The following is a 27941-nucleotide window of genomic DNA, read 5'->3' as shown; positions in this document are numbered from 1 at the left end:
CTGAAAAAATAAACAAACAAAAAAAACCAACCAACCAAACAAACAAACAAAAAATCCACCTAGAAAAAAAACCCAAAACCCCCCAAACTAAACTAAGCTTGACAGATACAGAGAACAAATTGGTGGTTGCCAGGGTCAGGAGACAGGGATTGGTAAGCTGGGTAATAAAGAGGTTCAGAAGGAATGGACTTCCAGTTATAAAATAAAGAAGTCCTGAAAATGTAATGTCTAGCAGCGGAACTTTAGTTAAGAATACTGTGTGGCGGGATCCCTGGGTGGCGCAGTGGTTTAGCGCCTGCCTTTGGCCCAGGGCGTGATCCTGGAGACCCAGGATCGAATCCCACGTCGAGCTCCCTGCATGGAGCCTGCTTCTCCCTCTGCCTATGTCTCTGCCTCTCTCTCTCTCTCTCTCTGTGTGACTATCATGAATAAATAAATAAAATCTTTAAAAAAAAAAAAAAAAAAAAGAATACTGTGTGGCATAAACGAAAGTCACTAAGCGGGTAGATCTTTAAAGTTCTCTTCACTAGAAAAAACGGATTCTGTAATCATGTGTGGTGACAGATGTTAACGGGACTTACTGTAGTCATCATTTTGCAATACATACGAATACCGGATTGTTATGTTGTAATGTTGAAACATAATACTGTATGACGATTATACCTCAATTTAAAGAAAAGACAGAAAAAGAGAAACAAGGAAGAGGTGTTGCACAGATGGTGGTGGTGGGGTGGGGTGGGGTGGGGCAGCAGCGTGGAAGCAGGCAGAAAGGCCCTGATTTATTGAAGTGTGGCCAAGGCAGGAGGTTCTGGGTCCTTGCTGGCCACGGAGGCTGGGTGCAAAGGGCAGTACCTTCAGGAGCTGTGACAGCGTGTCCAGCACCTCGGGGGGCCCGACCTCCAGGCCTTCGTCTCGGCCTGTAGCTCTCTTCTTGTACGTGACGTTGCCCAAGTACAGGATGGCTGAGAGGACGGAAAAAATCCTGTGAGAGCAAAGGAGCCTAGGTTGGAGTGGTTTCCAGAGTCATAAGGCAACAGAATCTTCCAGCCAGTTGGGCTGAATTTGTACAACCAGCCAAGTTCAGTCGGACACATGAAATTTAAAAAAGGTCCAATCTCACTGTTGCAGACCCTCTGTGGAATGTGACTTTGTAGACCAATGCCTCACCTGGGGGTTGTTTGTTTATTTATTTGGTGGGGCGTGGGTGCTTAAATATTTTTTTTATGGAAGCCTAACGTGTGTGAAAAAAAAAATCCCCCAACCATGCATAAAAAACAGGCAAAAAAGGGAGCCCTGGTGGCGCAGCGGTTTAGCGTCACCTGCAGCCTGTGGTGTGATACTTGAGACCTGGGATCGAGTCCCACGTCAGGCTCCCTGCATGGAGCCTGCTTCTCCCTCTGCCTGTGTCTCTGCCTCCCTCTCCCTCTCTCTCTCTCTGAATAAATAAATAAATAAATCTTAAAAAAAAAAAAAAAAAAAACAGGCAAAAAAAAAAAAAAAAGAAAGCAAAAAATTCTTAAGTGTGGAGTTTGATAAATTGTCACAAAATATACACCTCCTTGTAACTAGTACTCAGAGCAAGAGACAGAACATTCCAGGCACTGGAAGCCACCCCAGCTCCTGCAGAGGAATGGCTGTCCTCATGTCCTAATGCCATCTGAGAATTTGATGTCCATGAAATCATATGTACTTGTATCTGGCCTAGTACTGGAAGACCGTGATGTGGGGGTGCTATGCGTGTTACTATGTATTGTCCTAATTTGGTCATACTCAATGCTATAGCCCAGCATTTCTTAGCTTCAGCCCTGCTGACACGTGGGGCCGGATAATTTTTTGCTGTGGAGGGCTGTCCAGTGCACTAGGGGACACTATCCCTGGCCCCTGCCAACTAGCTGCCAGAAGCAGTGTCCTTCCTCCCCCTCACGCAGTGTGATCATCAAAAATGTCTCTCGACGTGGCCAGCGGCCCCGTGGGGTTAGAGCTGGCCCCAGGTGAGCACCACTGCTATGTGTGGAGTCCAGTGAATGGCAATCTACAGTCCATTCTTGTATAGCGTCTTTGCTAAGAATGGCTCTTCAGTTTTTAGAGGGTAGTTAAAAAACAAAACAAAACAACACAGAACACGGAACAATGACCGTTTGGCCCTCCACGCGGAAGATTTTACTATCTGGCCCTTCACAGAAAGTTTGCTAATCTCTGCATGATATATAGCTGTTTAGTTATTGAATTCCTGCTGGTGAGCATTTGTCTTGCAGAGGGGTATTCCAACTTTTTGAGGCTGTTAATAACGAGGCTGCCGTGTGCAAGTCTTCAAGTCAGCACAAGCACACATTGCTTTGGGCACATAAAGGTCTAGTAGAAACTGCCAACAGTGTTCCAAGGGGGCTGGCCTGATCTGTGCCCTCCCAGAAGTGGGCAGTGGTTCCCTCTGGGTATACTGAACTCATCGGGCAGGTGTGGCAAGTTCCCCGGGGTGGCTTTCCAAAAAATTTAAAAAATTTTTAATTGTGGTAAAACACACATCATGTAAAATTTACCATCGTAACCATTTTCAGGTATTAAGGACATCTGCACTGCTGGGCAAAAGCCCTGGGGTTTTACATCTCCCAGTGACTAATGACGAGTCCCTTTCCACATGCTAGCTGCCATCAGGCTGCCCTTATTAGTATCTGGGTTCCCTCTGGGGTGTTAGCCAGGTCTCAGGGAGTAGCCTTAGGTAAAGATGGGGAGGGGTAGGGGTGTCCACACAGGAGAAGGCAGGAGGGCTGGGCTGCCTACTTACTGTTTCTTGGTGGCAGGGAGGAAGCCCACCATCTCCATGGCCTGCTTGAGTCTCTCAAAGTCATGCTTCAGGTCTTCTCCATCTTCGATCTTCAAGTTATGCTGAAAAACAAAGTTGGGAGCACTCTGGGCGTTTCTGGGCTAGCAAGGGTGGCGTGCAAGAGTGATTTTGGCTGGAACTGGTGGGGCAGGGCTCAGGACACAGGGAATGAATGGGCCCCTTTATGCCGCCTCCTTGGAGTCGGTCTGGGGGCCAGAGAGGGCCCAGGCAGACAGCCTCTGACCTCCTGGCATGTAAACAGCCCATGGGGAACAGAGGCAGCGTTTGTGGCCGCGGCTCGGGGCTGTTTACCTGGTTGAGGTAGAAATAATCTTCAGGCTGCTTGAGCTGAAATTCTTGACGCTCTTCCTCGCTGACGCCAAGTAACAAATAATAAAACACGTGGTAGTTCCTGTGGGTCAAAAGGAGGAGAAAAAAATTCATTTTTGGAGGCCAAGCAACGGCTACTCTTCAAACCACTACTAATATTGCTTTGGGGACCACACCAGGGAGAAAAAAAAAAACCCCACACACCTCAAATATGTACCAATTTGAGACAATAAGTTGATTCTTATGATGTCTTAAAAGGAAAACTAAACCGTGAGCTTCTCCGGTGAGGAGATGTCTGGGGATGAGGGGTATTACTCTGGGTAAAAGCCTGGGTAGGCACAAAAATAAGCACAAGAAGGTGGTTTAGGAGGTATGAGTTGCAAAGCTTGCAGCCACAGAGCAGCCTTGCTCCTGGGAGATCGGCCACCATCTCCCATAGGGCTAGGACACCTGCTTCACTCCTTTGTGGGGAAGAAGGCAGATGTGGTGGGTCACTGAGGAAATTTCCTCCTACCTCTCATCCTTCTCTTGAGAGACCAGGCGAGACTTTTCAAGCAGGTATTTTTCAACAACAGCCCTGTTATTAAAAGGAAGATGAGTAAAATGTTACATTTTGATAGTTTTCTAGAACAGAGTAATTTGTCACAATAAAGCCAGCTGTGGATTAATTTCCTTTGACACAAGGTAAACATGGGTACCTAAATCACCCTTTTAAATCACAATCATCCTGGGGCACCTGGGTGGATCGTTGGTTAAGCATCTGCCTTTGGCTCAGGTCATGATCCCAGGGTCCTGGGATGGAGCCCCGCGCCAGGCTCCCTGCTCAGCAAGGAGTCTGCTTCTGCCCCTCCCTCTCATGTTCTCTCTCTCTCACTTTCTGTCTCAAATAAATAACTAAAATCTTGGGATCCCTGGGTGGCGCAGCGGTTTGGCGCCTGCCTTTGGCCCGGGGCGCGATCCTAGAGACCCGGGATCGAATCCCACGTCGGGCTCCCGGTGCATGGAGCCTGCTTCTCCCTCTGCCTGTGTCTCTGCCTCTCTCTCTCTCTCTGTGACTATCATAAATAAATAAAAATTAAAAAAAAAAATCTTAAAAAACAAACAAACAAACAAAAAAACCCAATCATCCTAAATATCACAGTCAATCTAAATGTGGCAAATATAATCAAAGTGGTCATAAATATAACCACCCTAAATGTCATGTATATAATCAATCACCCCCAAGTGTCGCCTTGTCTTATGACTGCCATCCATAAAAATAAGGAACCTGGATTGGCCACTTCTGCTCCCCGGACCAGATACGAGTTGATCACTGTTCAGAAGCTTAAGAAGCACCCTGGGGTACCCCCCTCAGGCAGCGGGAACTGGGGCAATTGTACCCATGTGTTCATGGACAACAGGGGAAGGTTGCCCTCTGCATTCACCACCTCCTCAGCATTTAAATGCTTTTCCCATTAAAAATCCAAGATAAGGGATCCCTGGGTGGCGCAGCGGTTTGGCGCCTGCCTTTGGCCCAGGGCGCGATCCTGGAGACCCGGGATCGAATCCCACATCAGGCTCCCGGGGCATGGAGCCTGCTTCTCCCTCCGCCTGTGTCTCTGCCTCTCTCTCTCTCTCTGTGACTATCATAAATAAATAAAAAATTAAAAAAAAAATCCAAGATAATAGGTTCATTTTTTATTTTTTAAGATTTTATTTATTTATTTGAGAGAGAGAGACCAAGTGAGCTTTGGGGGTGGGGGGACAGAGGGAGAAGTCTCTCTGCTGAGCAGGGAGGCCAACATGGGGGCTGATCCCAGGACCCTGGGATCAAGATCTGAGCTGAAGAAGGCACTTAACCAACTAGGGCATCCAGGCACCCCTCTATTTTTTTTTTATAACTTCTTTATTGATATAAACTGCACATACTTAATATATGCAACGTGGTGAGTCTTTTTTTTTTTTTTAAGATTTTATTTATTTATTCATGACAGACACAGAGAGAGGCAGAGACAGGCAGAGGGAGAAGCAGGCTCCGTGTAGGGAGCCTGATGTGAGACTTGATCCCGGGTCTCCAGGATCAGGCCCTGGGCTGAAGGCAGCACCAAACCGTTGGGCCATTGGGGCTGCCCACGTGGTGAGTCTTGACTGGGTACTTTCCTATTTTGTTCCACCAGCTTTACAAGCTGTCACCGATGCACAGTAAGCTATAAGTGTGTGAACTGATAAGTTGTGACACATGCAGGCACCTGTGTGCCTACCACCATGACCCAGTTTCCTGGGCCCTTAGTCAACCCTCCCTGCCTCTCAACCCCAAGCAGCCACTGATAAGCCCCACTATAGATTAGTTTGCATTGTCTAGAATTTTAAAGAAATACAATCCTTCGGTATATATATATTGTGTCTGCCTTGTCACTCAGCCCAGTGACTCTGAAATTCAGCCCCATTGCAGCATGTATCAGAACTTCATTCCTTTTTGTGGCTGGACACGCCACAATGTGTTACCCATTCATTAGCTGACGGACGTCTGATGGTCAGGCGTCCATGAGGCTGTGTGGGCTCTGGGGCAGGGCCCAGGGACCTCTACAGCTATACTCTCAATGTTAGCAGTAGTAAGGACTATTCTCAGCACTGTTTTGTAGGGATTAAATGCCCTGAATCCTTTCACCCTGGGGGTGGACACTGTGGTTCCAACTGAAATATGAGATCCTAAAATTGAAGAGGCCACCTGCCACCTGCTGCCTAAGACCCCCTAGGAGGGAAGTAGCCTAGCAGGGACCCCACCCAGTGGGGCTGGAGGGGCTGGTCATTCATGGGTTATACCACCACATGTGGCAGCTGGATAGCTCTGCAGGCTCCCCTCACCTGAGCCCATCCTGTTTTATAGGAAAGGCTGCTGGTACCCAGGGGTAGCGGTAGAGGTGGGTAGGCCTGGGGGACATCCCTGGGCCCCTGGTCCAGGGCTTACTAGACACCACCTGCCTCTCTCTCCAGGACAGCAGTGGCCTGTCTGCAGACTTGCCTGGGACACATGCAAACAAAACATGCACGGGCGGGTTTCCATGGACTCGGACTGTGTCCTCTCATCTTTCAAACCCATGTTTTTTTTCTATTCCTTCCCCCAGCTAGTAACTATTTTAGTTGTTGGTGGTTTGTTCTCCCAGGGAGGGAAGCCGCATCTGGTTCTAGAATCAGACTCCTGCTGGAAGCTCCACCTGTGGCCAATTCCCTGTGCTGTGTCGGCATAGTGGAGAGGACAGCGACCCCTTACTGGCATTGAGCTGTCATGTGACAATGACAGCCCCTTCCCTTCCCTGATCATTCTTTTTTTAATTTTTTATTTATTTATGATAGTCACAGAGAGAGAGAGAGAGAGGCAGAGACATAGGCAGAGGGAGAAGCAGGCTCCATGCACTGGGAGCCTGACGTGGGATTCGATCCCGGGTCTCTAGGATCGCGCCCTGGGCCAAAGGCAGGCGCTAAACCGCTGTGCCACCCAGGGATCCCTTCCCTGATCATTCTTAATGCCAGGACCCTACTGGGGTTTGTAGGGGGCCAGGGATCCCCCGGCACTGAGCCACTGAACCCACAGGAAGACAAGGTCTTGCAAATTGGGGAACTGGAGGAAGACTTGGACTGCCCCTGACCCTTGGCCTCCACAGGAAATGGCATTGAGAAGTGTCACCTCCCCAAAAGCAGAACTAGGTCTGGGCCTGCTCTTCCCCAGCTGGCTGTGACCACTCCCTGGACAGGAAGTGTACCTCCTCATCGAGCGTGGGCAGGCCACATGGTCATGGGCTGAGGTGGGACTTCCTTTCCTGAATCCAAGGCCACAGAGAGGACTTTCAAAAGTTGGTCTGTAAGACACAATCACCCGGGACCTCTGGCCCTGAGCTTGATGGGAGCCTGAGGCAGGCAGAACAGGCTGGACCAGTTAGCTGAAGGCCAACGCTTGCTGGTACACTGGGTCACACGGTGGCCCCCAGAAGGTATGCCCACTTGGAAGCTGTGAGTGTGACTTTATATGGCAAAAGAGTCTTTGTAGATGTAATTAAGGGAAGGCTCTGGAGATACGAACATCTTCCATGATCCGAGTGGACCCTAAATCCAGGGACAAAGTCCTAAGAAGAAGAACACCGAGTGATGCAGAGAAGACCATGTGATGATGGAAGCAGAGAGTGGGGTGATGTGGCCATAAGCCAAGGAAGGCCTAGAGTCACCAGAAGCTGCCAGAGGGCACAAAGAATCCTCTCTTGGAGGCTGTGGAAGGAATGCTGTCCTCCCTACATATTGATTTCAGGCTTTCAACCTTCAATGCTGTGAGACAAGAGATTCCTCCTGTCTTGAGCCCCCCAGTTTGTGGCACTTTGTTATGGGAGCCCTAGGACACCAGAGACCACACAGAGGAGCAAGCTGAGAGCAAAGCTCCAGTGTCTGACCCATGGCTGCAGAGCCATCCCTGGACCCAGGAAAACATGAAGTAGCCTCCTGGCATCTCTGCTCCCGTGAGGGAGTTTCCAGGATTGTAGATGGGGTATGATTCTGTGTCATCTGCCCAAGAAGGTACTCTGGGCAACTCCTGCTGGTCAGAGGCCCTGCAACAGGGGTAGGCGGTGGCCATGTCTATGCAGGTGCCCAGCAGCACTGAGTGATGGGGGGGATCACTGGATGGTCTATGGGCTGAGGGGACAAAGCAGAATTGCCATTTATTGGGGATTTCTCACTCATACCACTGCCCGCTGGAGCCTGGGCAGAGAGGCCTAAGGGTTCAAGAAAATAATATCCTGATTCGAGAAAAATAACATTTCTATTTGTGTCTTGAATATACATTGTCATTTGAAATGATCATGAGTCAGGTTAGATGAACAGAAGACCTACATACTCTGGATTCAATCCCCTGCCACTCGAGGACTTCTCCATTCCTGAAATGCCCGAGCCTTCTCCAGGCATCTAGCTCTGTTGCTCGGGTCTCCCCACATGGAACATTTGGGCTACTCAGAGCATCACCTGGAACCGGTGTAAATCCTGCTGCCACCACAAACCCTTGCACCAGAATGTAGAGGCAGGGATGATCCCCTTGAGTAACCTTGGACTGTGCCAAGGTACCTTTTTTTTTTTTTTTAACTGTGAAAGAGTTTTATTGATTCATAAGATTTCTGTATATTAAAAAAAAATACCCCCCCAAAATACCCAAAACATTATGCAGTATTAAATCACAATTACATTTTTTAACCAACTGTAACTACTCAGAATATATACGTAAAAAAAATATATTTTGGGGCAGCCCCGGTGGAGCAGCGGTTTAGCGCCGCCTGCAGCCCGGGCTGTGGTCCTGGAGACCCAGGATTGAGTCCCACGTCAGGCTCCCTGCATGGAACCTGCTTCTCCCTCTGCCTGTGTCTCTGCCTCTCTCTCTCTCTGAATGAATGAATGAATGAATGAATGAATGAATAAATAAATAAATAAATAAATAAATAAATAAATAGGGCAGCCCCGGTGGCGCAGCGGTTTAGCGCCGCCTGCAGCCTGGGGTGTGATCCTGGAGACCCGGGATCGAGTCCCACATCGGGCTTCCTGCAGGGAGCCTGCTTCTCCCTCTGCCTGTGTCTCTGCCTCTCTCTTCGCTCTCTCTGAATGAATAAATAAATAAATCTTAAAAAAAAAAATCTTAAAAAAAATAATTTTTAAAAATCCTTAAAAAATATATTTTATTTATTTATGAGAGAGAGAGAGAGAGAGAGAGAGAGAGAGGCAGAGACATAGGCAGAGAAGCACGCTCCATGCAGCAAGCCCGATGTGGGACTTGATCCTGGGACTCTAGGATCACGCCCTGGGTCGAAGGCAGGCGTTCAACCTATGAGGCACCCAGGCATCCTGAGAATATATATTTTTTAAAGAGAAAGAAATGCTATAGCACTGAATTCTGATATGACCTTATGACTTAAATACTATGACAAAATAGATAATTCCTTTCTTTTTTTTTTAAATTTATTTATGATAGTCACACAGAGAGAGAGAGAGAGGCAGAGACATAGGCAGAGGGAGAAGAAGCAGGCTCCATGCACCGGGAGCCCAACGTGGGATTCGATCCCGGGTCTCCAGGATCGCGCCCTGGGCCAAAGGCAGGCGCCAAACCGCTGCGCCACCCAGGGATCCCAAAATAGATAATTCCTGAAAACATTAGTTTATTGCACAAAGCTGCCAGACATTCATAAGCATAATCACTGAGCAGAGTGATGAAAACAATTTGAACGTTATATATTTAGTTGAAGTAACTGTGCTTCCACCTAAGGAAATTACATTTCTGCCACAAAAATGCTGATCTGTTTTAACTTTCACCAATCAACTTCACAATTCAGTTACCACCTTTCTATCCACCCATCTACCTAATCCATTCATCCATCCACCCATCCATGAATTCATCAATCTACAAATTCATCCATCTATGAATTTTCCCACCTAGCAACGAATCTATCCATCCATCCACCCACCCGATCCATTAAATTTATTCATCTATGTACCTACCCACCCACAAATCCATCCATCTACCCATCCATCCAACTCATGAATCTACCCATCTGTCCATCTACCCACCCACCCATGAATTCATCCATCCATCCACTCACAAATCCATCCATTTATCCAGCCACCCACCCACCCACCCACTTAACCTATGAATCTATCCATCTGTCCACCTACCTACTTCATGAATCTATCCATCCATCCACCCATCTAGCCAATGAATGCATACATCCAACCATCCATCCATCTATCAACCCTTCCTTCCTCCCTCCTTCCTATCCACCCACCCACCTTCTTCCCACCTACCCACCTTCCTTCAGTACTTCCCTGGACAACCACTTTAATTTGCTACCCAGTATTATGTCTTTCCCTAACTACAGAGGCACATGTTTGGCAAATGCCACAGTCTATATCAGCTCTGCCTATGGCATCCCCAGATCCACTGAATTTGAAACCTCATCAAGTCCAAGACATAGGTTGGTGTGTCCTTGCCTGTTCTTGGAAGGCTCCACCATGCATCTTCAGGTTGTTGTACTTGCTTCTTGGGCACCTTGGCCCACGCTTGATGACCTGGGGACAGAAGTCCCGCTCCTACCACACCTATGCTTCCCACTTTGACCCACAGCTCAGATCTTCACATCAATGACTTAAAATAAAACCACACTTGCTTCCCTGTATGGCTCACAAGTGCCTGCAGAGCCACATTTCCACACTGAGCTCCCAGGATGGCTCCTCCTTGCAGGGATGCCCAGGACCCTACCCTGAGGCCAGTGGCACCAACTCACCCTCTCACGATGCCACTCTCCAGGTAGTTGACCTGGATGAACTTCCCAAATCGGCTGGAATTGTTGTTGTGGGCCGTTTTGGCATTTCCGAAAGCCTGTGAGAAAAGCAAAAGCAGATTTTCAGATGGTGGGGATGAAATTTCTACACACCGAGGCCGGGGCCTCACATGTCCCTCTGGGCATCATGGGCATTCACTTGCCTGAAGTCAGGCAGTGGCCCTGATGAGACTGATAAACACAGAGCTTAGTGTAGCCCATGTGTGTTCCAACATACTTAATCTTTACCTCCGTGTTTGGGTTGTATGAGGGTTCAAGTTTTAAGTCTCAGACATGAAAAAGGCTAATCAACAGCATTCATTTTCAGTTATAATTGTTTATATGGTGAACTCTGGCCCATGGGCTAAATCCAGTCCACTGCTTATTTTTGTACTGCTGGCGAGCCAAGAGTGGTTTTCACATTTGTAAATTGTTAAAAAAAAAAAATACACACACAAAAAAACAAAAGGAGTAATATTTCCTGACACATGAAAATTCTATTCACATCTCAGTGTCCATAAATGAAGTTTTACTGGCACACAGCCAGGCCTGTTCATTTATGGATCTTCCATGGCTGCTTTTATACTGCCAACAGCAGAGTAGCCATGATTGAGACATTCTGGCTTAGAAGGCTGAAAATATTTACTATCTGGACCTTTCCAGAAGTGGTTTGCTGAGCCTTGGGCTGCTGTGGGCTCTGGGCCCCCAAAGAATCTGAGGCTGGTTGGGAGGGAGCAGATGTGGAGACAGATTCCATCTAGAGGGGTCCTGCAATTCTGTGGGATGACAAGCCAATTCACTGCCAATTTTTTCATTGGGGTAAAACTGGCATGACATAAAGTTAATCATTTAGAAATAAACAATTCAGGGGCATTTAGTGCCTTCACAGTGTTGTGGAACCATCTCCTCTGTCTAGTTTCAGAACATTTCTATCACCCCAAAAGGAGACCCCATCCCCATTAGCTATCACTCCCCATACTCCCTCTTGCATCCCCCAGCTACTGGCAGCTTTCTGTAGCTATGGATTTGCCAGTTTGGGATTATTTCACCAAAGTGGGAGCATACATGATGTGGCCTTCTGTCTTGCTTCCTTCACTCAGCAGGATGCTTTTGGGGTTCATCCTCATTGCAGCATGAATCAGGGCTTTATTTCCAATACTCCATTTCCATACATGGAGTCTGTGACTCTGGGGTCCCCCCTGGGGCCTATGTGTCCACCACCCAGATTAAGACAAAGAACACTTCCTGCGCAGGTTCCTGGGGTGTCCCTTCTCCATGAGGTACCCAACACCACTGAGGGGTGAACAGACAGGGAGAAGGTATGATAAAGCTCTGGGGAAATGCAGGGCAGGGAAGGTGCTGGAGAAAAATGCTGGCAGAGGTGGGAGTGCTGGTGCTGGACAGGTGTGGGGAGAAAATACAGAACTAGTCACAGAGCCTGGTGCTCAGCTGTCCAAGCCCCTGGGGCTCCAGAGGCTGAAGAAGGAGTGACAGGGCAGGGGAAGGGGGTGATAACCCACTCACACACAGAAAGGGAAGCTTGGTAGCCACAAGAAGGGCCAATAATGTTCCAGTTTGAGAAGGGTGAGCTGAGTGGGAGGCTGTGTGGGAGGCATGAGGGTAATGGAGAGGGTAATGGAGAGGAAGTGGCACTGTCAAGGTTTGTAGGAGGTTGGGGGCTTCATGTGGGTGTCTGAGGATCCGATGGGGCAGAGGGATGACGGCAAGGAGGGGAGAGATGGCCAGGCTGGCAGGGGATTCAGGAACCAGGAGATGTATGGACACAGAGAGACATCAGGATTTTAACGGCTTCATTCCACAGGGTAATGAATGCAGGTGATCACTGATCAGAGGTTCTGGTATGGCCATCGGAAGGGAGAAGCCCCATAAAAAAATCTTCTGCTGGGGTTTTTCCTCAAACTTCCTTTGAAACGGCTCCATTCAGCAGAGCTCGGAACCAGGACAGTGGCCTCTAGCTGGCGGAAGGGGTCACAGGACAAGCAACTTCCTGCCCCATTGCCCAGAGGCTCCAGACCCCAGGAATGGGTCCCACTGAAGGATCTGAGGCAACTTGGCCTGGTGGCACAAAGTGGGGGAACCTGCTTGGGCAGGGTGGTGGCTGGGTACTTTTGGTGGGGAGTGGGCTCTGTGTGGCTTCATGGGGCAGAACCCAGTCTGAGGAGGTGTGTTCCCAAGTCAGACGGTGGCCACGGAGCCCCCTTCTCTTCTTCACAAATACTTCCTTAGGACCTGTGCACTGCCAGGTTTTGAAAGACTTTGGAGAGTTGGATTAAACACAGGGGCTCCTCTGCCAGTGGGAACGACCACATCCTGATGTGTGTGACTGAGCTACTGGCCAGTGGCTGGGTGACAAGAGTTGGGGGCCAGGCCTGGGCCTGCCTGTTCTCCCAAGTGCCTACAGAACCCAGCGCTGGATCCCCAGCCTTGGCACTGCTGATCCTAGGGGCTGGATCAATTTCTGTGCTGGGGCCGTTCTGGGCCCTGTGGGGTACTGAGCAGCGTCCCTGGGCTCACCTGCCAGAGGCCAGCGGCGTGTGACAGCCAGAAATGTTTCCAGAGCCAACTGCATTGCTGAAAAGCAATGCTATCTACAGACGGAGGCAAAAGGGGTAAAGGGGTTTGCAGGGTTGGATGGTCAAGGGCTCTGCAGGCCCTTCATCCTATTGTGAGGACCCCCATGTGCACAATAGGCCTGAGGAGTCCTGGGAGGAAGAAAACTGTCTTTCTAGGTTTAATCTCTGTTTTCCCCTAAGTTCAGCCTTGGAACTGTTTTTTTGTTGTTTGTTTGTTTGTTTGGAGTTAAGCCTATGGACTCTTGAAGTTCTGCTCTGGGATCGGCAGGCAACAGGTCCATTTCCTCCTTTCCTTCAAGGCTCACGAGACCCCGCAGGGTGCCATCTGAGCTGAGGACAGGCCCAGGTCCTCCCCCTGCTCCAAACTAAAATAAACCCCGAGAGCAAGCCCGCCTGCCTAACTATGAGCAGATGGTGAAGTGATGCTGGAGCCTGTGTGGGCTCCTTCCCCAGGGAACAGGCCTCTTTCTGTGCTGGGGCCTTTGCAGCATCCAGGTTTGCAGAGGCCCCCCAGCAATGTGCACACACATCCCAAAGACCCACAGCAGTCCCCCTTCTGAACTCGGGACAAGTCTCTGTGGGATTTCTAAGGAAACAGTCAGGACTAGTGTCCTGGGGACCAAAAGAGGGAAAGTCTTCAGGATGTGAGGGCCCACCAGTCCCATGCAGCCTGGGCTTTGGGGGGGGGGGCAGTGACCTCATGCGTCTGGTATGCGGTTTCAGCACACTGCGACTTTTCAAAGCCAGTCTAAAAATATCCGGTTGCTGCTATTATATGTCCAGGAGGAGGAAATGCTGGCCTGGCGCTCACAGCCAGGGGAGCTATTATGTAGCTGCTCCTGGGGCTGGATGGGTACATGCATGGCCTCGGAGAACATGAGAGCACAAGGGAGGATGGTGTGCCCAGTGATCATGTGGGGCCAGGGGTGGACAGGAGGAGGAAGCAGGATCCAGGCGCCAGCCATGATGCGATATAATCTGGCATTGGAGCTGCAGAGGCCACATGTTAATGCTGTCTTCCCACTAGGCCAGGAAACCCACAGCACTGGCAAAATGCAATGAGAGAGACCTTTACTTTCTTGGAAACACTTTTCTCTTCTTATATAACATAAAGTACACATTTCTGACATAAGTTGCCCAATTTGGAAAAAAAAAAAATCATGATAGAAGAGAAAAAAAAAAAACATAAAGAGACAACTCTATAGTTCAAACTTCTCCAGGCAAGGTTTCTAGATAAAACTAAACAAAGAAACAACACACCTGCTCTTCCTCTGATGGGGCAGATGATGCATGGCCCCCCCATCCTGCCAAGGATGACAAGAGCTGGGGGACCTCTGACTTTCTTCCAACTGTCCTTGTCTTTGAGGCTTTTCTTTTGGGAAATTCAAAAAGTTCTCTCAATTTAGAGAAATTGAGGTTGAGCATCTTACTTGGCCAAAAATTTTAGAAGATGCATTTTCTGTCTCAACAGGACGCCTCTGATCTTGGCTGAAATGCACAGTAAACATTTTAGGAAAAACGGTGGTAGCATCATCACAGAATGACCAGGTGTGATGGGGCTTCTGACTCGCTTTTTGTTTTTTGTTTTTTTGTTTTTTTGCTTCTACTCCTCTGAGAGACAGGAGTGTTATTCCCATTTCATATAGGGAAACTGAGGCACAGAGAAGCCCACTGACTTCCTTAAAGTCTGACAGCAGGCAAGCAGTTGATATGACTCTGCGTCTGAACCCAGTGTCCTTGCTCCCAGCCCTTCTCCATGGATTGGCTCCTCAGTCCCCACTGCCTGGGCTCCTTCTTCAGACCTGTTCTCAGTGCCTGGACTCAGGCGAGTGGGCCTGGGATCTTTCGGGGTGCCTGCCCTGGCTCAGGCTGTTCACCTTGGGCCTGGTGACCAGGCAGATAGATGGACTACTCCTGCGCCCTTTCTGAGCTCACATCAGCTCTCTTGTGCATCCCCCACAAAAACCAAACAAGCCTTGATGGACTGCATCAGGCAAACTGTTTTGCTTTCAGATTTCAGACCCTGAAAACCCCACGGGATGAGCTCACAAAGGCAAATGCACTTGCCTAACTCTCAAGTTGACAGGTGAACCCCAAGTTGGGATTCCCCTATGGAGAAGTGCCCCAGCCTCACCGCCCCGGATGGTTGTCCTTCTAGCCAGGTTGAGGTGGTGGCTTAATCCAAGATAATTCCGTGGCCCCCAGATTTACCTGTGGCTATCCTTTCTCAGAAGGAGGTTCTGGTCATTCTAATGGCTCTGTCTTGGTTGCAGGTTCAGCCTTCTCTGTTTTCCTGACCTCATAGCCATAGGGACCCCACTTCCCAAGTGTTTGTGAGGCTTTGGTGCATGTGGTCTTATTCACTCAATCATTTGGCCATCGTCCATCTATCTGTCCATCCATCCATCCATCCATCCATCCACCCACTTGACAACAATTTACTTTTTGGTGCTGTGTGCCTGGCACTGTTGTAGCCTCAGAGAGCCCCCTGCATGGTGGGACTCTGAAGGGGAGGCCCTGCATCCCAGGGGATCTCCTTGGCCATGGATCTAGTGTCACCACCACTAGGAGCCCTCCAGTTGGCCCAAGCAGAGTGGGCTGCCCACCATCTTCTGGGGCCTTGATGCTGCCCCTCCCTCTGCAATGCCACCTCTGGGTGAAACCTCTGCCCCTGCCTCAGACTACATACCACATACCACATACCACATGGGACTTCCAGATCACTCGGGTCCAAGCCCAGACTGGGCATATGGAGATGGGGGAGTGACTGGGGTTGCAGGGACGGGCTGCCATTGGAAAAAGAACATTAGTATAAATTAGGCAGCAATGGAGCTTAAAGATGGGGCCAAATGGTTGCTGGCCAAGCATTGCAAGGCCAATGGTTGCTGGCCTACAGGAGCTGGCTCATTCTAGTCATGGGAGGTGGTGGGGAGAACACGACACTGGGAGCAACTGAAGTTGGCATCAGCATGCTGGAACCAGCCTGATTTTTCTCCAGAGTATTCTCCACGTTTCAAGGATACTTTGCTATGTGAAGCAGCACTCGGTCTGTACCCACAGACAGGCTATGCCCATGGGTAACACAGGTGACAGACAGGGCAGGAGGCATCCTGAGAAGTGTCTCATGGGCCTGATAGGAACACAGAAGCTCCCCAGCCAGGGTCTCTGCCCATGTGGTCCAGGGACCAAGGTGCCGGGACGGTCTGCTTTGTCCTGTGCTGAGCAAACAGCCCTGGGGCCTCCACTCAAACCTGGGGCTTTCCTGTGGGGGAAATGCTAGAAAAATAACCCTGCATGGGGTGGAGGGCTGCTTCTGGCAAGGAGCCCTGGAAACCGGCTGTCTGCAGGGGATTCCAGTGGGTCCTGGTGACCTGCAGGAGGGCCGACCAAGGCAGATGTGTTCAGTGCTCCTGGGTTTCAGATTCCTCTCCTGTAAAATGAGGGAGAGAACTTCTGGCTTCCCAGGTTGTTTAAAGATGAAGTGAGACCATGGGAGCCAGGGGCTGGTCAGCTTGTCCCGTGAAGAACCACATAATAAATATTTGGGGTTTTGTCAAAATGACTCGATTCTGCCTTCGGAGCCTGAAGCAGGGACAGAAAATCTGTACGTGAATGGAACCTGGCTGTGTGGGAGACACCCTTCTGACACCTGGTGGGGTAGGGCAGGCTTGGGCTCCGGTCTCTACCGAGGTTGGCCAATTACAGCCAGCTACCTGTTTCTGTAGGGTCCACGAGTTAAGAATGGTTTTTACATTTTTATTTTTATTTTTTTTTATTTTTTATTTTTTTGGTTTTTACATTTTTAAACTCTCGAAAAAAGAAAACTTGAAAGAATATTTCACAACACAAGCATAGAATATGCAATTCAACCTTCGTGAATTCAGTTCACAAATAAAGTTCTGCGTGGTGTACAGCCACCTCTATTTATGTGTTGTCTCTGCTTGCTCTCAGACTACAGCAGCAGAGCTGAAAATACCGACCCCGGGGTCCTTTACAGGACAAGCATGCTGTCACCATTCTAGGGGCTCCCAGTTACACGTGTAGGAGGAGACTCTGACACTCAGACATAGGGCAGGTGAACAGAAGAGGGTGTGTCATCTGGACTGGCTGGTCTCCCAGGGCACAGCGGGGACCCAGAGAAGTGGGACCTCAAAGCACAGAGGAGAGGGCTGGATGGCCCAGCAAGGTCGCAGAAGGTGGGGAAGTGAAAAGTATAGCTAAAGTGCTTTCCAGAGAACTGCCACACAGGAAGCAGTGGACAGGGTGGTCAGTTCTAGGGAGGGAAGATGGCAGGTGAGGACAAGGATGATGATGGGAAGGGGGTGGTGATGAGAGGAGGTGGCTGTAGGGTGGCAGACAGGACCCTCCTACTACCCACCTCCACTGGAAGCCTGCTCAGGAGGGAAGACAGATTCAGTTGGCCTGTGGGTGTGGGGCAGGAAGTGGAGGGGTCACATCCAACCTCAGAGCTCCCAATTCTTAGATGAGGAAGTGGAGGCTTTCCAGGGCCCTGCTGACACCTGGCCTCTGCCTGGATTGTTTGCTTCCTGTTGCCCATGGGGCTTAGGGGCACCCAGCAGGGTCTCAACAGCCAGTTGTTAGATGGACAGGTGAATGGACAGCAGGCATCTGTAGAGAGCCACGTGATGACGGGATGGGATGCTTACCCTATCTCCATGCCCCCAGTTTATAACGGGCTCTATCACTCTAACTGGACTGACACCAATGATTAGCCACAGACTCAGACAGAGACACTGAAAACCAGCAAGGTTTCAGTCCTGGGACCTGAACAGGCCCTTTGAAACGGACTGATTCTTCCCAAGAGACAAAGTTTCAAGCAAACCGTGCTGGGGCGTGGGGCGTGGGATCGGGGAATCTTAAAAAAAAAAGGGGGAAGATGAAAAAGAAACCAAGTATGAAACAACTTATTGTATCTGATATTTCACTAAATTTTTGTTTAGGTTATAATGAAACCATGTGCCAGATCATAGAGAGTAGAGAACAGATCAAGCTTTGATGGGGGAAGGCCTTACTTGGTTCTCACTGCACCAAAAATATTTGAGGAATTTATCAAGATCCCCAAGGGCTAATCTTATCCATTTTGACAGCCAACTCATTCTCTTTGGGATTTACTTGGTTCTTTTTCTCAGGTTTTTGAGCTGGGAAATTAATTCATCCACTTTCATTCATTCGTATTTATGAATACAAAGTGCTTATGCCTATGAATTGTCCTCTTGGTACTGCTTTACATAGTTCTTTTTTTTTAAAGATTTTATTTATTTAAAAGAAGATTTTATTTATTTATTCATGAGAGACACACAGAGAGAAGCAGAGACAGGCAGAGGGAGAAGTGGGCTCCATGCAAGGAACCCGATGTGGGACTTGATCCCAGGTCTCCAGGATCACGCCCTGGGCTGAAGGCAGCACTAAACCGCTGAGCCACCCAGGCTGCCCATGCTTTACATAGTCCTATGGATTCTCATAACATACAGTTTTGGTCACTGATGTTTAGAAAATCTGTAATTTTGGTTTACAGATACCCCTTCATCCAAGAATTGTTTATCAGAGATTTACATTTTCTTCTTGAAAGAAAATTTCCATACAGAAGGGTCTTTAAAAAAATTAATTTCGGGAATCCCTGGGTGACTCAGTGTTTTGGCGCCTGCCTTTGGCCCAGGGCGCAATCCTGGAGTCTCAGGATCGAGTTCTGCGTCAGGCTCCCGGCATGGAGCCTGCTTCTCCCTCTGCCTGTGTCTCCGCCTCTCTCTCTCTCTCTCTCATGAATGAATGAATAAATAAATAAATAAATACATCTTTAAAAAAGTTAATTTCTACTTTCATTGAATTAAGAGTGCTGCTTGTAATAGTTCTACTTTTGGAAGTTCTAGATGCTTTCCCCATGACCTGATAGAGGAAATGAGTCTTACGAATGCTCCATGAATACTTTAAGATTTAGTCTTACATCAAAGTGAAGGGTTTATGATATGGCCATAGATCTGTCTCAACACACAGGTTTGGACATATTACACGCTTGCCAATTTGCTGTCTACTCAACCAGCCTCGTGGTACATGTTTATGTCTGTTTCTCCCAGTATCTTCTATAATTTCCACTTTGTAAAGGCAGCAGCTGCGCTGTTTGGTGCATGCATATTGCCAACTACTATACCTTAAGTGTAAATTAATGCTTTTGGTATTATGATAAATCATCTTTGTCACATGCAGCACTCAGAGCTCTGATCTCTGCCTTTGCTGTGTCCACGGGACATGCAGGTCTGTTTGCTCTTGTTTCTATCTGCCCGCCACACCTGGGCCCGTCTTTTCATCTTTAGCTCCCTGGCCTGCTCTGGTTTAAGTGTGTCTTGTTCATAAAGCACAGGGTCGAACTCAGCTTGCTTCACAAAGCTGATTGCACCCGTTTACATTTAGCAGTGAGCAGACTCATTCTGAAGCTCAGGCTGACATCATTAGCTCCCTTCCTCACCTGCTGCTTGTGGGTGTGACTGAGTGACGGGAGTCAGAGCAATTCTCCGGGTCACTTGATGACTTCCTGAAATCCTGCACCTTTTGCAAGACTTTTCAGCCACACTATGCAACTGATTTGCATGGTGTTTATGTGGCAGGATGCCCCTGGGAGACAGCACGTTCTAGGGCTGCTGAGCTGAGAGGACAGTGTGAGGAGGGGACTCATTCTGTAAGTGGGCAGTTCATTATGGAAAGTTTCACCTTGGGGGGACGACTGCCTCCCCACCCAATTCCCAAACTGCATGGACTCTGGTGCCAGTGATGAGAATAGCAAGGGCTTTTGGTACTTTCTATGCAGTGAAATCAAGTATTTGCATGCATGAGGAAATGTGAGCTCCCAGTGGTGGGATGGAGGGTCTCCAGAACATTTCTCTCCACTCTTATGCAGGCACTATAGACTCTCTCCACATCCCTGGGGAAGGGGTTGCCTTTGAGCCCAACCCCCCCATGCCTAGGGTGGACAAACCTGTAATCTTGAGGCTCCCTGCTTATAGTAGCAGGGAACCAGTCAGAGTTGCCAAGACTTCAGTGCCCACTTCCCCCACACCAGGTCACCACAACCATGCTGCTCTGGTGGGTTGGAGAGAGGGAGAGAAAGGGTTGAGACCCCAAATATGAGCTGTAGGGGCTTGTTAAAGATACAGAATCTTGGGCCCCATCCCAGATCTGCAGAATTTCTGGAAAGGCCAAGGAATCTAAATTCTTAAACCAGAGGGTTCTTCTGATTCAAGGAAGGATGAGAACTGTGGCTTTAGTGTTTGTTGTAAGATTGAAGTATGTCTAGTGGAGGTGTGTGAGGTCCAAGTCTAATTTGCCAGGATCTTACCTGCCTGAGATTTACTGTGAACATCTTGTCAAGGTGGTGGGAACTTATTTAAGCCCCAAGGTCTGCAAACTATGCCCTACAGGCCAAATCTGGCTGTCTTTTTATGAAAAATATAAACTTTCCATTTTAGAATAGTTTTAGATTTACCAAAAGTTACAAGACTATTTCAGCAAACTCCTGTGTACCTCATATTCAGTTTCCCCTATTTTTTTAAAAAAATATTTTATTTATTTATTCCAGAGACAGAAAGAGTGGGGGAGGAGCAGAAGGAGAAGTAGAGGCACAAGCAGACTCTGCGCTGAGCATGATGTGGGGCTCAATCTGAGGACCCTGAGATCACAACATAAGCCAAAACCAAGAGTCAGACACTTAACGAATGAGCCGAGCCACCCAGGTGCCCCGGTTTCCCCTATTAACATTACCTTTGACACAACGAACAAACCGATACTGATTGATAAGTTATTAGCAACTAGGTCCACATTTTATTCGGATGTCCTCAGTTTTTCCCCAATGTCCCTTTTCTGTTCCAGGATCCCATCCAGGATCCTCTATCACACTCAGTCATCCTGTCTCCTTGGCGTCTCCACAACAAGTTTCTCAGACTTTCCTTGTTTTCAAAACCTGGACAGTTGTGAGGAGGACTGGTTGGGTACTTTGCAGAAGGTTCTTCCATTTGGGTTTGTCTGATGCTTCTCCCTCACTACTTGTTTTTGTAAACAGTTTTACTGGCACATGGATCTACCCATTCATTTATGTATTATCTGTGTCTGCTTTTGCTTTAGGAGGACAAGGTAAAGTAGTTGAGACACAGACTGCATGGTCCAAAAATCTGGAAATGTTGACTATGGGGCCCCTGGTAGAATCAGCTTGCAGAACTATCAAGGCAGGGCAGTGGCCTAATCCAGGATACATTCTCCAGAGTGGCCAGTGCCAACCCACTCTGGCCAATTTTACCATCACTCAGCATCTGGAGTTTCAGCAATTATCATCATGAATGTTCAAAGTGGGCTTCTATGGGACACCTGAGTGGCTTAGTGGTTGAGCATGTGCCTTTGGCTCAGAGCATGATCCAGAGGTCCAGGATCGAATCCCACACTGGGCTCCCTGCGGGGAGCCTGCTTCTCCCTCTGCCAGTGTCTCTGCCTCTCTCATGAGTAAATAAATACAATCTCAAAAAAACCAAAGTGGGCTTCTATGGATGCAAAAGTAGGCTGGATAAAAATCTTTTTGAGAAATTTGTCTCCCTTGTTTGAGAAAGTCCAACTAAGCGTCTTGTGGCCTGTTCTTTAGGGATGGGGCTCAGGGAGATGGGGACACTCAGGTGTACATGAAGCTACCAAAGAGGCCAAAGCCAACCAAACTCCAGGCTCTAGGAGGTCTGGGCTCCTGTCTGCTGAGAGATTGTGTCTGTAGAATTTGGTCTGGGACTTGTACTCATTATAACCCTCGCTGCTCTAGTTACTGATGTTGGCAAGATGCAAGGCCTATAGGAGGGAATCAGAGAGGGCAATGTGGCAGGTCTCTGTGGGCAGGGTTCCACATATGTACAGACCATTCTGCATTTCCTTCCTTCCTTCCTTCTTTCCTTCCTTCCTTCCTTCTTTCAAGATTTTATTTATTTATTCATGAGACACAGAGAGAGAGAGGCAGAGACACAGGCAGAGGGAGAAGCAGGCTCCACGCAGGGAGCCCGATATGGGACTCGATCCCGGGTCTCCAGTATCACACCCCGGGCTGCAGGCGGCGCTAAACTGCTGTGCCACCGGGGCTGCCCCTCTGCATTTCTTTCTTTTTTTTTCCCCTCTGCATTATCTCACTGTCAAGTTCATGTAACACAAAATTCACCATTTTAACCCTTCTAATGTGCAGTTCAGTGGCATTTGGTATGTTCCCCATGTTGTGTAACTGTTGCCTCCATCTAGTTTCAGAACATTTCATCACCCCATGAGCAGTCATTCCCCTCCCTCAGCCCTGGCAATTGCTAATCTTTCTGTCTCTATGGACTTGCCTGTTTGGGACATGGACGGGATCACAGATTATGTGGCCTTTTGTGTCTGGCTTCTTTCACCCAGCATGGTGTTTTCCTGGTTAGTCCACATTACAGCATGTGTCAGTGATGAATTCCTTTTTGTACTGAGTAATCTCCAATGTATCCACTCTGCCTTGAAAAGGGGCAGTATGGGCAGCCCTGGTGGCTCAGCAGTTTAGCGCCGCCTTCAGCCCAGGGCGTGACCCTGGAGACCAGGAATCGAGTCCCACATCAGGCTCCTTGCGAGGAGCCAGCTTCTTCCTCTGCCTGGGTCTCTGCCTCTCTTTCTCTCTGTGTCTCTCATGAATAAATAAATAAAATCTTTAAAAAGGGGGAGGGGGCAGTAGTAGCAACATCCTGGCCTGCCTTGGTGGGTCACTCAATTTTCATTGGGGCCTGGGGAAACCATGACTGATGCTGACCCACGTCCAGGAGGACCACTGGATCTGAAGGCCCCAGCACTCAGGGAGGTCAAGTGCTCCAGCCACCTCTTTTTCAGGTGGACACAATCCTTCCTTTGACTTTCCATCACAGGCCTGCTTCTAGCCTTTGCTTCTCCTGAAGCTCCCTCCCTGGCATCTCCCATCTTCTTTATGGGCCCAACCCTGGAATGGATGTGGAAGCTTGCCCATGCACCAGAGAGCTGTCCTTGGCTCCCCACAAGGCTTCCTCCCCACCTTGGGGTCACTGTGACCTTATCTCAGCACACATTTACTCCTTGCTCTTCCAGAGCTGACACTCAGTGCTGCTGAACTAGACCAGCTTGCTATTACAAACAAGTGGCCCTTGAACACCAAACGGCCCCCCAGAGCCTCAGGATGTCAGGTGGCAGCAGCCACACTGTGCTGGCTCTGCGGCGTGACTCTGCTGGCCACATGACATTCTGGACCTTTGATTCTCCCAGAAGGCCCTGGGGGTGGACTTAGCTAGATTACCAGGGGCAAGAGCATTCTAGATGGAGGGTGTAGCACATGCAAAGGTCCTGGGGTTAGAGATCAGGAGGCAGAACAGAGAGGCAGACTTGCTACAGGTCACACAGCATGTGTGTGCAAGCTGAGCTGGCTGCCTGGTCCTGCTCCTGTCGTCTCGGCAAGGGCAGCTCCAGGCCCTGAAGTTCCATAAGTGGTCAATTCTGGTGGAAGGGGACACAGTTACATGGTGAAATGCAAGGACTGATCCAGCCACTTTGGCACAAGTGAAGATGTTCCCACAGTGGACATGTGTGTCCTTGTCATCTCTCTTCCCTGCTGCTTACCATCTAATCACCGTTTGCAACCCTGACAAGCAGCTCTGTCCAGGTGATTGCTCCAGAGCCCCAAGCTAGATTTTTAACTGCATATCTGGGAGGCTTCTGAACTACAGCAGATTGCTTGGCCTTGGCACTGCTGGCATTTTGGCGCTAGATCCTTTTTGGTGGAGGGGGCTGTCCTGTGCACTGGGGGATGCTGAGCAGCATCCCTGGCTTCTACTCATTAGATGTCAGTTTGCAGATGTGGTCAAATGTGCCCTCGGGGTAGAATCACCCCGGCTGAGAATGGAGCCTTAAACTCTATTAAAAAATCAGCTGCCCTGGAGACCTCTGTGCAGTCAGAGAAGGCTAAATGAACTCTGTACATTCTCAAGGGTTATTTACCTTATGGGGGTGATATCACATAGCATCCCCTAAGGGTCCACCTCATGGAGGACTCTGGGCCTGGAGTCTTGCAGGGCCTGGCCTTGGGAGTTGGATGTGGCCAGCTGGTGGCTGATTGACACAGAGTAAATTTGAGAGGGCAGCTTCCCAGTGACACTGGGGATGGGGCCACCGAGTCCCTCCATCCTGAATAATTGCTAGGAAACAAATTGGCTGCCAGGTTGTGTGGTTGCTCCTGGTCCAGCTGTGTTCCTGCCCCAAATAGCAAGGTGGATACAGAGGACAGATGGGCAGACATTCCCCAGCCCTCTCTAGTCCTGGTGCAACGGTATCCAGAACTTTCAGAAAGGGCGGTGGCTGTGGCAGGGGTGTCCCAGGCCTGAGCTATGCTTTGCCTTTTAATCAACTTTTCCTGTAAGTTCCAAGGAGGCCTTTCTGGGTGCTTAAAATACACCCCATAATTTCACTTTTCTCTTAGACACAGCGTTCCCAAAAATATAAGTTCCCCTTTTGTCTAAAATACCCTCAGTGTCAGGACTCTGCACTTTTTTTATGCTGCATACCAGAAAGAGAGCCCCAGGTCTGCAGGGCACAGAAGGGGCAGAGAGCGCCAGTGAACCTTACCTTCCAGACAGCCACCCCTTCCCTGGCACTTCCCCTGACACCCATGGCCATAGGGCACTCCTATGCTCTCTGTACCTCCCCCAGACACCCTCTCTTCTTTCTGCAGCCCCTCCCACTTTGTAGCTGGGCTGAGTCTCCTGACTGTCTAATACTGTCTCTCTTCCCTGTCTCTGATCTAAGTGGCTCCTGGTAGCTGCTCCCCATTTTCTGTGTCTTGGGACATCCTTGTAGTGACGTGGGAATACCCATACCTGGTGGTCTGCATTAAGCCCTGGGGCTGGGAACACCACCAGATCCCGCCCTGGGCAGCAAGAAATTCATCCTCATGCTCCTCTCTCTGGCTGAGTCATCCCCCAGCTATGAGTCCCACTGAGACTATTGAGTCTGCCTGGACACATATCTGACACTTCAGATTCTAGCAAGCTTCCTCCAGGGGTGCCTTAGCATGGGGTGCACACTTCCAGCCTGGCCCCATCAGCTCTAGCACCTTCATGCTGCTTCCCTGAGCATCTCCTGGAGGATGCAGGGATTGTTGGTGCTGGTGCTGGTGGCCCAGGTGGCACTGGGGTCTCACTCTGTGTCCTCATCCCACTACAACCCTGGCAGATGGTGTTGCCCTGCAGGCAGGGTGCAGGAGGTCTCAGCATCCAGGGTATGGTTGGAAACCCTCTGAGGGCCCTGTATGAAGATACAAGGCTGGGCAGAGGCCCCCTAGCACCCTGCCACCCTCAGCCAGAGCTCAGACATGCTGGCTATAAAAACACTCCCAGGGGTGCCTGGGTGGCTCAGTTGATTGGCTTTCTGCCTTTGGGTCAGGTCATGATCTTGGGGTCCTGAGACTGAGCCCCACGTCAGGCTTCCTGCTCAGTGGGGAGTTTGCTTTTCCCTCTACCTCTCCTCTCTGATCATACGCACATGTCTCTCTTAAATAAATAAATAAAATCTGGAAAAAAAAACCAAAAAACAAAAAACAAAACCCCAAATCACTCCCAGTTGCCCATGGGGGACAGAGTGGGTGAGCAGGACAGCAAGAAGCCCTCACAGAGCCCCAGGGAAGAGCTGGCCCTGCTGAACTTTCTGGAACATCTTCATCCTAGTCCTCCTTTCCTGACCCCTCCAAACCACTGTAAGATTCTAGGGTTCTGACTCCAATTTGGATGTGTGGGGTTTTTATCCCCCCACACCAAGCTCTCCTCCAACACCAGGTGGGTGTCCTACGATTCAACTCAATTCTGACACTATCTCCCAAGATAGTACCAGATTGCACAGGTTAAGAGCTCAGTTCCACAAAGGCTGCACAGTCCCTGCTTTAGATGCCAACTGAAAGGTTGTTATCCATGCGAAATGGTTATCAGTCAGAGCTTCCTACAATCCCGTCTTTGGGTTTGATTAATTTGCAAGAGCGATTCACAGAACTTGGGAAACCAGTTTACTCACTCCATTTCTGGCTTCTTGTCAAAGGCTATAGCTCAGGAATAGCCAGATGGAGGAGATGGACAGGGCAGGGTATGTGGGTAGCTCCATGCTCTCTCAGAGTACGCCACCCTCCCAGCACCTCCACATGCTCAGCAGCGCAGCAGCTTGCTCACCGGACTCCCTCCTTTTGTGTTCCTATGGAGGCTTCATAACATAGGCACGGCTGATTACATCATTGGCCATTGGTGACTGATTTCAACCTTTGGCTCCCCAGAGGTCAGGGGCATGGGGCTGAAACTTCCAACCCTTTAATCACATGGTGGGTTCCTCTGGCAACCAGCCCCCATCCTTAGGTGTGTTCCAAAAATCATCATCATTAATATAATGCAGCATAACAACTCCATTATTCTCATCAGTTAGGAAATTCTAAGGGTTTTAGGGTTCTGTGCCAGGAACAGAAGTTAAACCAAATACATATTTCTTGTTATAAATCACAATACCACAGACTCCACTGTGGGTAGATGTTTATGAACACATGTATCTATCTACACCTGGCATAGATACAAAATGTAGAAAGATTTCAGTTGGCAATAGCAGTCTCTGGAATGAGGGTGGGAATCTGGTTTCCTATATCTAAGTATGGGGAGCTGAGCAAAAGGTGAGAAGAGAGCATGAAGAAAGTTAATTGTGGAAAGTTCCAGAATGTTCTATGTGAATGTACAGGTATGAGAAGTCAGCTAACCGTTCCTATAAACGGTCAGGTGATAAAGGGCCTCTGTTGCAAAGGCTCTGTTCAGCCTTTGTGAAAGGCAGGGTGGAGCGCCTGGGTGGCTCAGTCGGTTGGATGTCTGCCTTCAGCTCAGGTCATGATCACAGGGTCCTGGGAATCAAGTCCTGCATCCGGCTTCTGGCTCAGTGGGGGGTCTCCTTCTCCCTCTGCCTTTCCCCCCTGCTTGTGATCTCTCTCTGTCTCTCACTCTCTCTCAAATACATATATATAAAGTCTTTGTTTTTTTTTTTTAAATTTTTTATTTATTTATGATAGGACACAGTGAGAGAGAGGCAGAGACACAGGCAGAGGGAGAAGCAGGCTCCATGCACCGGGAGCCTGACGTGGGATTCGATCCCGGATCTCCAGGATCGTGCCCTGGGCCAAAGGCAGGTGCCAAACCGCTGCGCCACCCAGGGATCCCTATATAAAGTCTTTAAAAAAAAATGGAAACTCAGGGTGAAAGCCACCACAGAAGATACGTAAATGAAGGGGCATGGCTTTTGTGTCAATGAAACTTTATTTATAGAAACAGGCCATGGTAGATTTAACCTGTGGGCTGTAGTTTGCCAAATCCCTGGTATGTACAAAAAGAAATTATACTTCAAATAAGTTAAAAGATACTTAAAAAAAAAAAAAAACCCAAAACAAAAAAATACCCACAGCATTATATGAAAAAAGCAAAGAAAAGCATCAGGGTAGAACCAAAAGTAATAATAAAATGTGTCATGACATTGCCAAAGTGGGGCAGATAACCATGTGTGCTCCCCAGCAGCAAAAACCACAACGGTGGCCCTGGTGTGCTTCCTGTCAGGGAGCCACTTAAAGGAGACATGAGTCAAACCATGGCCAAACCACCTGCGTTGTGTTCAGAAAGTCACACCAGGCAAACGGGTGGAGGGATGACAAGATTCCAGCGCTTAGGAAGCAGCACTAACTGCATCAGGAACCCACTCGCATGCTCTCACTAAGTTCCTCTGCAAGAACACCTGCAGGAAGCAAGTAAACTCGGCTCTGGGGGGCTTCGAGTTGGGCAACTGCATTTTTTGGTTATC

General features: G+C 48.9%; 1 protein-coding gene across 5 annotated transcripts in view; it reads right to left on the bottom strand.

Annotated features, from left to right (window-relative positions):
• The window catches only part of MYO9B (myosin IXB), an 89226-nt gene that overhangs the window by 32913 nt on the left and 28372 nt on the right, over positions 1 to 27941 (bottom strand). For all 5 annotated transcript variants that reach the window (XM_041761016.1, XM_041761018.1, XM_041761017.1 and 2 more), the window contains exons 3-7: positions 10438 to 10532; positions 3666 to 3728; positions 3134 to 3233; positions 2783 to 2883; positions 853 to 982 (exon numbers count right to left, since the gene is read on the bottom strand). In XM_041761016.1, the coding sequence (XP_041616950.1) occupies positions 853 to 982; positions 2783 to 2883; positions 3134 to 3233; positions 3666 to 3728; positions 10438 to 10532 (489 nt within the window). The remainder of the gene's footprint in view (positions 1 to 852; positions 983 to 2782; positions 2884 to 3133; positions 3234 to 3665; positions 3729 to 10437; positions 10533 to 27941) is intronic.

Source organism: Vulpes lagopus, chromosome 7, assembly GCF_018345385.1.
Source record: "Vulpes lagopus strain Blue_001 chromosome 7, ASM1834538v1, whole genome shotgun sequence".
Lineage (NCBI taxonomy): Eukaryota > Metazoa > Chordata > Mammalia > Carnivora > Canidae > Vulpes > Vulpes lagopus.
The sequence above is the reverse complement of the archived record's forward strand: the minus strand, read 5'-3'. Positions and strand labels throughout refer to the sequence as shown.